The sequence below is a fragment of the Sciurus vulgaris genome, assembly GCF_902686455.1.
Source record: "Sciurus vulgaris genome assembly, chromosome: 18".
NCBI lineage: Eukaryota > Metazoa > Chordata > Mammalia > Rodentia > Sciuridae > Sciurus > Sciurus vulgaris.
This window is the reverse complement of record NC_136479.1, coordinates 29,903,172-29,916,696: the sequence shown is the minus strand read 5'-3', so window position 1 is coordinate 29,916,696 and position 13,525 is coordinate 29,903,172. Positions and strand designations below refer to the sequence as shown.

General features: G+C 43.7%; 1 protein-coding gene across 5 annotated transcripts in view; it reads right to left on the bottom strand.

The window, feature by feature from the left end:
* The window catches only part of CARD11 (caspase recruitment domain family member 11), a 113,623-nt gene that overhangs the window by 25,856 nt on the left and 74,242 nt on the right, over window positions 1–13,525 (bottom strand). For all 5 annotated transcript variants that reach the window (XM_079120447.1, XM_079120443.1, XM_079120444.1 and 2 more), the window contains 4 exons: window positions 6,704–6,991; window positions 4,628–4,765; window positions 3,230–3,555; window positions 109–288 (listed from right to left, as the gene is read on the bottom strand). In XM_079120447.1, coding sequence (XP_078976573.1) covers window positions 109–288; window positions 3,230–3,555; window positions 4,628–4,765; window positions 6,704–6,902 — 843 coding nt within the window. In that variant the 5' untranslated portion in view covers window positions 6,903–6,991. The remainder of the gene's footprint in view (window positions 1–108; window positions 289–3,229; window positions 3,556–4,627; window positions 4,766–6,703; window positions 6,992–13,525) is intronic.

Below are 13,525 nucleotides of genomic sequence, written 5' to 3'. Positions count from 1 at the left end.
TGGTCACCCCCACTTCACAGAGGAGGAGTGCGATGCCTAGGGATGACTGGGTCATGTGCGGTCAGCAAGCTGAGGCCCTGGACTCACACCGGGCAGGTGCGCCCTCACCTGTATGATGGACTGCAGCTCCTGGATCTTGGTCTTCAGCATCTCGTTCTCCCGCTCTAATTCCAGCACCTGCTCCTTCTTGGGCCGATTCTCGATGTCGTTCTTCAGTTTCAGCGACTGGTTTCTCTCCAGCTTACACTCCTCCTCCATCTTATTCAATCGGTGCTTCAGTTGGTCAATCTGCCACACCCAGAGGGTGAGGGAAAGAATGCAGTTGGCAAGACACGGAAGAGGAACGCTTCTCCAGATCCCCCTGGGCTTCCAGCACAAGCTGGGTTCTCCCCCATCCCCGCCTCCGGCTGTTGATGGGGAAGGGCTCACAGAAACTTTCTGCAGTAAAACTTCAGTATCTCCTCGTGGAGGGAGAGTTCCTGACGAGTTCGTTTAGAACACTTCTACAGAGTGGTCCCTCAGAAAATTCTCTCAGGAAAATTTGTGGGATAGAACAGGTGACAGATTAGGAAACCCAAGCCGGTGTCTCCCCGGATATGGTACTGATTTCAATGGCCTTTTATGATGGGTTTCAAACAGATCCCTGGAACTCAGGGATTCCCCTGAAGAACCACCAGGGTGATGGAAGGTGATCCCTGAGAAGCCAGGGATCTGGCCACCTCCCTGACTTCGTTCCTCGGAGCAGCTCTGTCTTTGTCCTCTTGGAATTCACACAAGACTTTATTTGAACACACTGCTCTACTGCTAAAAACAATGCGACCAAAAGCAGCTGGAAACTCACTGAATCCTAAGTCCTCGGGATCTCTGGCCTAAAGGTCCTGCCTGGATTTAGCGCCAGGAAGAGTGGTCTCCTGGAGAAGCAGCAGCTGCGTCTGAGAAGCATGACTGCAGACGTGCCGAGCGTCACCCTCAAGAGTTTAGCATCGGGAACGGGGGCCAGCAGATGTCCTGAGCCTTGGTGACTAAGCTTCGCTGCTTCCCCAAGCTGACTGACCTTGGTAAAGCACGTCTCTCGAGGGCTGCAAGGAAGGGAGACGCCAAAGGAGTAGGTGTCATTTTTCAAATCTAGGCTTGTGGGGAGAACCATCTTAAGAAATCTGGCAGGTAGAGGGTGGTGGCTTTAGCAAGGAAAGGGCTGCTACTGAGCAGTGTGGCCTGAGATGCTGGAGAAAGAGGCACACAGGGCAGTAGCCTGGGGCAGAGAAACGACCTAGGGACTCAGCTGGCTGATGTTCTTTCAATCCTACACACACTTTCTCATTATTAATATATCTTCAAGGAAACATTATACAGGAGAAAGTTCTAAGAGATAAACTTTCTAAGTTAATTTGCTGCAGGTTAACTTTCTCCAACCCTAGGTAAAACAGCACAGAAACCTTTCCTCTGGCCATGCAAAACAAATTCCCCTTCAGTGCCTTTGAAGATCAACCGAAGCATCCTGGATGGGGCAGATCCTCAGTCCCACAGAGTACAGAGCTTACTCTGCCAAAAACATAGGGTGCAGCAACAATCCTAGGGCACAGGTTTTATCTTCTTTATCACCACTAGCAAATGACAACTGAGGCCAACAGCCAAGTAAGTGGTGGAGCCAGAAGCCAAAATTTGAACTCAAATCCACTGGACTTCACAGCTGACGCACTTAGCTGAAATGCTCTACAGCCATGTTACTCAATTCTTATGAATTTTTTTTTTTTTTTTTTTTTTTTTTTTTGCGGTGCTAGGGATTGTACCCAGGGCCTTGTGCTTACGAGGCAAGCACTCTACCAACTGAGCTATCTCCCCAGCCCTTCCCATGAATTCTTGAGGATTGTTTACTGATCTGTCTGCCTCACTAAATTGTCAGTGACCCGAGGAGAGCTCTGGTTATTTATCCCCAAGTCCCCCACAGTGCTTAGCACAGTGCCTTACACGTGGCAGGTGCTTAATAAATATTCCAAGTCTATTTTCCATCCAGAAGCCAGAGTGATCCTTCTAAGATATAAATCAGCTGTCACTCCCCAGCTCTCTATCCTTCAGTGACTTCCCATCACAGCTAGAATAAATTCCAGATTTCGTACCGTGTCCCCGTGATCTGGACCCTGGTCACCTCTCCCACCTTCTTTTTGTTACACCACTGGCTCATCTGACTCTAGCCCCACTGGCTCCCTGGTGTTACCCCAAACAAACAAATAAACAAAAAACTCACACGCTTCCTCTCTGCTCCTACTGGGGCCTTCACATCTGCTTTCCCTCCCACTGTTCAGGTTCCCTCCCTTTCTTCAGATCCTTGCTTGGATGTCCCCTTCTTTCCTGACCACCCTAGATAGAACAGCACCGCTCACTCCCTGCCCTCATTCTGTCTTCTCTTCTTCGTAGCACTCAAACTATTTGTGTGTTTGTTTTCTCATTATAACGTAAGTTCCATGACGGTAGGACCTCCGTCTTGAGATATGTATTACCGGAAAAGAGCTGATGCAGGGTGGCACTCAATAAATAGAAGAAACGAATGAAGCAAATTCCTTTCTCTTTGTGCATTTAAGAGGCAGACTCATTAATCACGTCAATCATTTGGCTGGTAGGTTGTTCACTAGAAAATGCACTGGTTTTCCCACTATGCCAAGAACCATGCTGAACTTTGTGGATACAAGAGTGATGGACAAGAGTCCTAGTCCTGAGAATTCATTCCCTAGGAGCAGGGAAGCTCATTTCCTTACTAATTTTTCTAAGCATCAAGGTCTGGGGCCCTGGATCTTGTATTTCTCCTTTTGCCACTTAAAGCCTAATTTCCCATTTATTTCATTTCTCACCTCAGTGGGCTCGGAGCCGAGGAAGCAACCTGCACATGCACAGAGCATGCACAGGGAGGCTCAAGGTAGCATTAAGCCCCACTGTATCTTTTTGCGCAAGTCTGCACTTTTGCACGGAGAGGATTTAGTCCGCTGAGCCCCAGACACTAAGCCCTACTGGTCTGCGCACACATGTACATGGTGGATCTCCGCCTGGAGTCACTGGCTCCTCAGTTCCCTCCCCAGTACTGGGACGTGAAGCTATGTGTGTGTGTGTGTGTGTGTGTGTGTGTGTGTGTGTGTGTGTGTGCGCGCGCGCACGCATGTGTCAGCACGTGCTCGTTGGGGTTGTGAGGCCCAGCTTCCCCTTGGCTCAGCCTGGCCAGGAGCCCCTGATCCCCTACCTCGAGTTGCAGGTCCCTGCTCCGCATCACCGCCATGTTTTTCTCTTCGCTGAGCTGGGCATAGCGCATGGCTAAGGTGTAGTTATCGTCCTTGACCTTGACCAGCTCCTCGTTGTAGCTGTCCCGCTCCTCCTTCATCTTGTAGTACCGCTCCTGGAAGGTCAGCAGCTCCACCCGGGTCAGCGTCAGCTGCTTCTTCTCATCCTCCAGCTGCCGCGCCTTGGCCAGCAGCTCACACCGCTGCAGGTCCTTGGCCTTCATCTGCTGCTGCAGCTTGATGACCTCATTCATCAGAAAGTGCGTGAGGCCCTCGTGACCCTCCTCCACTGTGGAGAGGGACACACCGTCAGGCCTGAGGACCGGCAGGGCAAGGAGGAGGTTTGGGGGTGTGGCAGGTGATAGTCTGATAGTCGGTCACCCATTCACTTGCCAACATTTTACTGGGCTCTGACTACCCATTAGGCACTGGGGACTCAGGGTGAGCAAAACAGTGGAAAAAACGCACAAGTCTAACTAGACTTCTTCAAAAGGAAGACATAGGTGGCCCTGAGAGTTTACAGTGAGGGACCAGGTCCAGTCTGGTAGGTAGAGGGGTTGGAGAAGGCCCCCATGAACATTTTGGTTATGCAAAAATGTTCAGTTCAGGAGGGGAAAAGCATTCCAGGAAGGTGGAACGACATTGCCAAGGTCACCTGGGGAGGAGAGAAGGGTCTAGGCATGTTTCAGGAACTAAAGGAAGACCAAAGTGGCTGAGCCCACAGAGGGAAGAGAAAGGGCAAGGGACGGTGGGGAGGAGGAGAGCGAGGCGAGAGGGAGGAAGGGCAGGAAGATGAGGCTGGGAGTCTCGGCGGGACGAGAGTGTTCGGGTCCTTGGGGGTCCCATTAAAGACCTGACTCTTCAGAGACACAATGGAAAACCGCTGAAGGGTTGTGGGCAGGGAGAGCGGCATGAGGGCATGAGAACGGAGACCACACTGGAGCAGACCAGGAGCGGATGGAGCGGTGGATGGGGTTGGGGAGACTGGACTGGAGTCAGGAAGAAGACCGAAAAAATGTTTAGGAAGGAAGAGGAAGAGGAAGGAGATGCCCAAGGACTCTGGCCCGTGGGACACTGGAAAGAGAGCAGAGAAGGCCAGGAAGAGATCCAGAGGCAGAGTGAACTTCTGACCTGCCCCTGCACCATTCACGGGGATGCTCCACCAACGCTCACGTCTCTTGGCCCCTGCATCAGTTTGTCCCTGTCACCTACCCTTCATCACCACGCAGACTGCGTGGTGGACAGCCAAGAATCCCATATGTCACGGACTTGGAGCCTTAAAACGGTCCCACTGTGGGACACACACACACACATACACACCTTCTTAGAGTCCAGGTGTTCTCGATGGCCAAGTTGCTTACCCACAATGGTGGAGAATCTCCGGGTGGGCTCCTTCCCAGTCACCAGCTTGTACAGTTCTGGGTAATAAAATTCCAGGCTCTCCAAGAAGACCACATAGCCTCTTTGCCCTTTGGTGTGTAGAATGTCCAACAGTCGGCCTAGAGGAAAGGCCAGATCACTCCATGAGAAGAAGAATATGTGTCTGACTGGACACGAGTCTCCGTGTCCGGTCTCATCCTGGACTGACCACTCTCAGTAAGCTCTAAGAAGACTCTCGCCATGTTCTGCCATTCTTGGGCTGTCTCATGGAATCCATATGAGGTGAATCAAAGGGCCAGGCCCTCAACAGGGACAGAGTGAGTGCCCCCTTCCTTTCTCTAAAAACTGCTAGAACTGGGATGAATGGAATTGCAGCCACAAGAACCCAGCAGAACTTCCCAACGGACCAGCGCTGAAATGAGCCGTCTAAGCCTCGGCTTTTCTGGTTGGAAGTGCAGGGAATCATACGTGTTTCTTTGTGATTCAGAGCAGGAAAACAACCATGTGCGTGGGAAGCTAGGAGAACTCATAAGAAAGAGGCATGGCTCCCTGCTCTTTGGGATTATCACAGAGTCTGGAAACATCTTTATCCTAGATGCAATCTGCCAGCAACTTCCAGTTTCCATTTACCTTCTGTGGTTTAGATGCTATTTGTCCCTCAAAGATTCATGTGTTGGGAACTTGGTCCTCGGTGTGGCGACACTAGGTGGTGGAGACCTTTAAAAAGTGGGGCCTAGAGGTTAGTCCATAGATCCTTTGGAGGTGTGCTCTTGGAAAGGCTTGTGGGATCTCAGTCTTTCTCTGGCTTCCTGTTAGGCAATGTGATCTCTTCCTTCCTTATTCCTGCCATGATGTCACGCAGCCAAGAGGGTCCTCCCTAGAGCTGAGTTGATACTAGTGCTGTGTGCCCTCAGACTTCTAAACCTGTGAGCTAAATAAACCTCTTTTCTTTACAAAGTTGTCTTGTGTCAGTTATTTTGTTGTAGTGACAAAAAAACAGATGAATTCCACTTATGGTTTATACTTCATGTCCCTTCCTTAAACTTTTATTTTCAGATATTTCTTCCACGTAGGTCCTAACACTCTACCTTTTCTCTAGGATAAATAAATTTCCTCCGGGGTCAGTCCTGATTGTTTGGGGAAACTGTCTGAAGCACTGTATTAAGAAGGATTCCAAAGTTATATCCAAGCTTGGTGGGAAAACAACGCAGTGATTAAGGATGTCTGCTGTACATGCAGAAGAACATCAAGGCATATGAACCACTTAGCAGTTATGCTGTGGGACACTGTCTTCCAAGCCTCTTAAACTGTCCCACAGAAAGAAATACATTTTACACCATGATCTAGTAGTGCCCATAGACAAGGATAAGTATGGAAGCATATGTGTACATGCTAAACAACTAAACTAAAACAAGTTCCACAAACACACTACCTTTACTGTGTATGGTAAAGTCCCACAGCACTGCCCCACCTCCCGTTCCCCCCCTGCCACCACCAGGCACTCTAGAATGAGGACCCCTTTCCAGAATAATTGTTTTAAACAAATTAAATACATCAGGTTACAAAGGAAACCAATTGTAATAAAACCCAGTTATCAAATATTAAACAAATTTGCGATCTAGTAATAGATGTATTTCTTTGTTAATACATTAAATAACGAGATCTCTGGGCAGGTCTAATAAGTACTGCAATTTCAACAGAGAGGAGTGCAAATGCTATTTGAAGCCATCTGCAACGCTTTAATGTGACAGAGAGATACCTGTCATTTTTACCGTTGACAGTCAGAGGTTACGCATGGCTGCTGCGGTCACCTGCGGTCCTTCGTCATTGAAGGCAAGGCTAAATTTCTGTTTAAGTTTGTAAAATCAAGATGTAATTCCACCCCCTCCCCAAGTTCATGGATCCTCTGAGTTCTATCCACCGACAGCTTCCTGAGGGGACAGGAGGGGGCAATGGCCTCTGGACGTCTCCGTTTTGGCAAGGTTAAGTGGAAGGTAGGTCCCGCTGCCGCCTCAGGGGGTGGCCCGCGCTCCTCCCCCGCAGCGCGCCAGCCTTACCTGCCCGGTTGATCTTGGACGGCAGCATGGGAGCGTTAAGCACTTCATCTTCGTCTTGCTCGTCGATGACCTTGCACTGGCGCAGGTAAGGGGTGAGCTTGGCCGGGTTGATGTAGCGACTCAGCATGTGGCGGTTGCATTCCACGTTGTCCCAGAGGGCGTCCTCCTCGTCCTTGAGGGTCTCCATGTCCTCATCCATCGTCTGCCCGCCTCCTGGCCCACATAAACCCCGATGCGTCAATCAAAGAGCCTCCCAGGACCTCTCACGGACGGCCTCTGCAGGGGTCTCTGCAATATATTGTTAAGTTAAAAAAAAAAAAAAAAGTACAGTAAAGTATCTATGGCATTTTACCTTTTATCTGAGAACAGATATATATCTGTTCATATATATATTCCTTATATACTAAACATAAACAATGGAAGGATAAGCCATAAAATTTTTAAAAGGTTGTTTATAGGGAGAGGGAAAATGTTGCTATTGGAGTTAGCTCTCTTCCAAGTTTCTATCTTACTAAGAATATATCTTTCTCAAAACAACACAAACTATTTATTTTTTAAATTTCACATAAGTGCCAGGATGATACTGGTATACAGGTTTTCTTTTTCATCTTGCTTTCTTCCCAGCCCCACCCCATGTTGTTTTGAGATTTATCTCTGTGGATACACAAAGATCTAATTCATTCATTTAAAAAAAAACAGTTTTAATGAGATATAACTCATGTACCATACAATTGCCAATTTAAAGCACACAATTCAATGTTTTTTAATGCACTCATGGGCTGTGCAGTAATCACTACAGCCTAATATTTTAGCATATATTTTTTTTTTCCCTCTGTAAAAGAAACCACAGATCTATTAGCAGTTGCTTCTGATTTCTTCCCACCCCCTCCCTCTCTGGCAACCACTAATCAATTTACTTTCTCTCTATGGATTTGCCTATTCTGGACATTTCATATGTACAGAGACCCACACAATACATGGTCTTTGTGACCGACTTCTTTTGGCATAATATTTTCAAGTTTTATCCACTTTCATATTTTTTAAAAAACATCTTTATTGAAATATAATTCATGTGCCTTACAATTTACTTTAAATGTATGTGATTCCATGGTTCATCATGTGCAACCGTCACCACAAGCAATTTAAAAACATTTTCATCATTTCAAGAAGAAACCCCATACTTATCAGCCATTCTTCCTTTCCCTCAAGTACCCTAGTCCCAGGCAACCACTAATCCAATTTCTGTCTTTAAGGATTTGTCTTTCTGGGATGTTCCATACCAATGAAATCATGCAATTAGTAGGTTGTTGGTTTTTTTTTTTTTTTTTTTTTTTTAATTTTGTGACTGGCTTCTTTCACTTTGCATAATGTTCTCAAGGTTGGGTCATGTTCTAGCACGTGTCTGTACTTCATTTTTTAAAAAATATTGCCAAATGATTTTTCCTTCTAGGGATATGACACATTTTGTTTATCCTTTCATTGGCTGGTGGACATTTGAGGTTTTTTTTTTTTTTGTCTATTCTGAACAATACTACAAGTTTTCATGTGGGTATATGTTTTTATTTCCCCTGAATAGAGAGAAGTGGCATTCCTAAGTCATATGGTATCTCTGTGTTTACACTGAGGAACTGCTAACCAGCTTTCCAAAGCAGCTGCACTGTTTTACAAGCACACCAGCAATATCTGAGAGCTCCAATTTCTTCCCCTTCTTGTTACCACTTGATAAGGTCTGTCTTTTCCATTGTAGCCATCCTATTGGAGTGAAGGTGTATCTCGTTGTGGTCTTGATTTGCATTTTCCTAATGACTTATGAGATGCATCTTTTCATGTGCATATTGGCCGTTTGCAAAGAGAAACATCTATTCAAATCCTTTGCCCATATCAAAACAGTTTGCTGTCTTTTCATTATGAGATGTAGGAATTCTTTATATATTCTGGATGTGAGTCCTGGATCAGATAGGTGACTTGCAGATATTTCTCCTCTTGTCACTTGTCTTTCCACTTTCTTACAGACAATGTTGGTAATGCAGAAGCTTGAAATTTTGTGTCGTTCAATTTGCTTACATTTTTTCTTTTTGCGCTTGTTTCTGGCATACATCAAAAAATCACTGTCTGACTCAAAGTGGTGAAAAAGTGATGAAGATTTACTCCTATTTTTTTCTTAGAGTTTCATACGTTAGCTCTTACATTCAGGCCTATGATCCATTTTGAGTTTGTGTATGTGTGTGTGTGGTGTGTGTGAAGTAGGGATCCAAGTTCATTCTTTTATGTGCGGATACCTGGTCACTCCAGCACGGTTCTTTCCCATTTAATGATCTTGGCACCTGTGTTTAAAAGTCAACTGACCATTAATGTAAAGGTTTGTTTCGGGACTCTCAATTCTATTCTATTGATTTCTATGTCTATCTTCGTGCTAGTACCATGTTGTCTTGATTACTATAGATTTGTACTATGTTTTGAAATTGGGAAACACACATCCTTCAACCTTATTCTCTTTCAAGATTGTTTTGGCTATTAGGCAATCCTTTACAGTTTCATACATAAGTTTTAGGATTACTGTCAATTTCTGCAAAAAAGGCATCTGGTATTTTGATAGTGAATTCATTGAATATATATGTAGATTGGTTTGGGGAGTATTGCTATCTAACAATATTAAGTCTTCTGTCCATGAATGTGGGGTATCTTTCCATGTATTTAAATCTTCTTTAATTTCTTTCAGCAATGTTTTATAGTTTTCAGCATGTGCTATAGTTTCGATGTGAGTGTTGCCTAAAGGTCTGTATATAAAGGTTTGGGAGGTGCTATGGAACTAAGTGCTATGGTGCTAAGGAGGTTCTTAGGTCACTGGGGACGTGTCATCAAAAGGGATTATGGGCCCTGTCCATCCTCTGTTCCCTCTCTGTTTCCTGACTCAAGGTATTACTACTCACTCTGACATCCACTTCCAACAAGATACGCTGCCCTCACCAGAGGCCCAAACCAATGGGGCCACCACCAGTCTTGGACTTGAACTTTCAGAACTGCATGCTGTAACAAACCTCTCTGTCTTTACTTCATAAGTAGTCTGTGTCAGGTATTTTATTATAGTGGCAGAAAACTGACTAATACAGTATGCAAGTCTTGCACTTATTTTGTTAAATTTGGTCCTCAGTATTTCATCAATGACATTATGAATGGGAATTGCTTTCTTAATTTCATTTGTGAAACATTCTGTGCTGATATATAGATATATAATTAATTTTGGCACATTGATCTTGTATTCTATAATCTTGCTGAAATCATTTATTAGTTTTAACAGTTTGTTAGAAGATGCCTTATGCTTTTCTCTGTGTAAGAGCATGTCACCTGCAAATAGAGATAGTTGTACTTCTATCTGTCCAATCTGGATGCCATTTTTTTTCTCTCCTTTTCACCTATTTGCCCTGGCTAGACCTCCAGTACATTGTTGTGTAGAAATTGAGAGTGAACCTTCTCATCTTGGTCTTGATATTAGGGGGAAAGCATCCAGTCCCTCACCAATAAGTATGATGTTAGATATGTAGCTTTTTAAATTTTAATGGATGTCCTTTATCAGGTTAAGAAAGTTCCCTGACACTCCTGGTTTGTCGAATGTTTTTATCACAAAAGGGTGCTTGATTTTGAAGTCAGCAAATGCTCTTTCTGTATCTATATAGATTATCATGTGGTTTTGTTTTTTATTCTGTGCGTATGGTAAGCTATATTAACTGATTTTCAGATGTTAATAAACCTCGTATTCCTAGGAAATCCCACTTAGTCATGGTGCATACTTCTTTATATGTGTTTCTGGATTCAATTTCCTAGTTTTTTTTTTTTTTTTTTTTAAAGAATTTTTGTGTGTGAATTCACAAGAGAGATTGGTGCATAGTTTTATTTTGCTGGATGTCATTGTCTGGTTTTTATATCAGGGTAATTAATACTGGCTTCATAGAATGAATTGGGAAGTGTTTCTGTCCAACTTTTTGAAGATTTAGTACTCATTTTTTCTCCTATTTAGTAGAATTTATAAGTGAAGACATCTGGGCATGAGCTCTTTTTTGTAAGTAGTTATTATTTTTAGGGATTCAATTTCTTTCTTTATCCTGGGCCTGTTTGTATGTCCTGTTTTTCTTGAGCCAGCTGCAGCGGTTAAAGTCATTCTAATGTGCCGGTCACCCTATGTACCAAACCTACCAAAAACAATTGCTCATGGTTTCCTGCATGATCCTTTTTAATGCCTGTAAGGTCAGCTATAATGTCCCCTGTTTCATTTATGATTCTGGTAATTTGAGTCGTCTTTTTTTCTTAGTCCAGCTAAAAGTTTGTCAGTGTGGTTGATATTTCGAAGATCCAACTTTTGGTTTCATTGATTTTTTTTTCTTTATTTCTTTTCTGCTCTTGGATCCATTTATTTCTGTCCCAGTCTTTATTATTTTCTTCTTTCTGCTCATTTTGGGTTTAGTTAGCTCTTCTTTTTCCACCTTTGTCAGGTGGGAGGGTGAGTTATTTATTTGAGATCTTCTTCCCTTTTGGTATCGGCATTGATGGCTATGATTTTTCCTCTGAGCACTGCTTTATTTGCATCCTATGAATTTTAATATGTTGTGTTTTCACAAACACATTTTTCTAATTTTAATTCCCTTGTGATTTTCCAGTTTCCCTTGTGATTTCTTCTTTGACCTATTGGGTATTTAGGAGAGTCTAATTTGCTCCCAATTGTGAATTGGGAGCAATTTCTTTCTGTTATTGATCTCTAATTTAATTATACTATGGTTGAAAAACATACTCTGGCTCTTGGATGTTTGTTTTTTGGTATGGAGGATTGATCCTAGGGGTATTCTATCACAGAGCTACATTTATGGCCCTTTCTAATTTTTATTTTGAGACAGGGTCTCTAAGTTACTGAAGGTGACCTCAAACTTGCAATCCTCCTGCCGGAGCCTCCTGAGTTCCGGGGATTATAGGCACATGCCACTGTGCCCAGAAAGGAAAATACACTGTATCATTGCAATACTTTCAAATTTATTAAGTCTTGTTTTTTGACCCAGCAGATATTCTGGAGAATGTTTCATGTGTGCTTGAAAATATGTGTTGTTTTGCTGCTATCAGATGGAGAGTATTATAGATGTCCACTAGGTCTATATATAGGTCTGTTTATAATGTAGTTCAAATCTCCTATTTCTTTTTTTTTTTAAATTTTTTTGCCTGGTTGTTCAACCCTTTATTGAAAGTAGGGTAATAAACTGCCCAACTATTATTGCTGAATTGTGTATTTCTCCCTCCAGTTCTTTTAGTCTTTGCCTCATGTGTTTGGGGCACTGTTAAGTGCACATAAGCTTATAACTGTTATATCTCCCTGGTGTAGTGACCATTGTATCATTATGAAATGTTCTTCTCTATCTCTAGTAATATTTTTGTTTTAAAGTCTATTTTGTCTGATATTGGTATAGTCATTTCAGTTCTTATGGTTGTTGCTAGCGTGATGTATATCTTTCTGTCTTTTTCCTTTCAATCTTTTTATATCTTTGAATCTAAAGTATGTGTGCTATAGACAGCGTATAGATGATCTTTTTTAAAAATGCTACCTGACAATCTGACTTTTGATTGGTTCATCCTCTTTTTTTATTGTTATACATTATTCCATTGTAAGAAAACACTACTTATCTATTCCCCTATTGCTGAGTATTTAATTTCCACCATTTTTTTTGCCTGAACATTTGGCACTATTTGTAACAGGAAGAATTGGAAACAACCTAATTATTCATCAGCAGACATTTGTGATTCTTTTGTACTATACCAGGCATCCTTTTAGAAGAATGTAGTGACGTGAAGACATCCTCAAGGCATGTTGTTAGGAAAACAAGTAAATTTTAGAATATATACAATATAAAATCAATTCTATAATTCAAAACAAAGCAAGATTATAATTATATAGTTGTTGTGTATCAAAAAGAGAGAGAAGGGGGAAAATGGAGAGGAGAAGGAAAAGGAGAAGAGAAACAAAAAGTGAGAGAGAACATTTGAAAGGATCTGGGAAGAGGAATGAGTTGGGAGGTCAGCGGTCAGTATTCTTCCGGGGTTTCACAAAAAGCACGCATCTATGGATGACTTGTGTAGTTGGAAAAAAAGTCATTAAGGGTAAAAGCCAAGTCTGGGGCAGTTGATCTGCCAGTGTCCAGTATTAGCCTTCCTACTGCTGTGTCTCCAAAGGCCACAGCCCTGATGTCTTGTTGGAGCCAAATAAATGCCCTGGTCACCCTCATGGCCAAGGAGGACCAATCCACAGGCTGAGCAGCAACGGCTGAGTTCTCAGACCAGGCCTGTCATATGGCGCCAGAGAGAGGTGGAGGGTGTGTGTGTGCGCTACAGGGGACTGAGCTAGAGGTGGCACGGGGCTGGGGGTGCCAAGAAGGCTCGAGCTGGGTCATGGGGAAGCAGGGAGGTAGAAGCTGTGGGGTGGAGAAGGGGTGAGTGGGCACAGGAAGCTGTTCAGCGGTGTGAGGCTGTAGGGACCTGTGGTCGCGTGAGGAGTGGGGGCAGGGCTTGCCTTCCCTGGGACGTGACTCAGTTCCCGTCCCCAGGAGCCTTGGCCTTGGCTCCTGGCTGGTGGGTGTCTGGTCCTTGTTCCAGGTCTTCAATAACGTTCCCTTTACTTGAGCTATTTTATGGGACTTTGTTCTGTGCAAAGAGCCACAAGGAAAGACACCTATGAGCTGTATGAGCAACAACTGGATTTACAGTGAGCAAAACAAGGATTCAGTCTCCATTCAGCTTTGCTCCATAGACCTTGATCCTCACCTCCCTGAGCTCTTTCTTATTTTTATT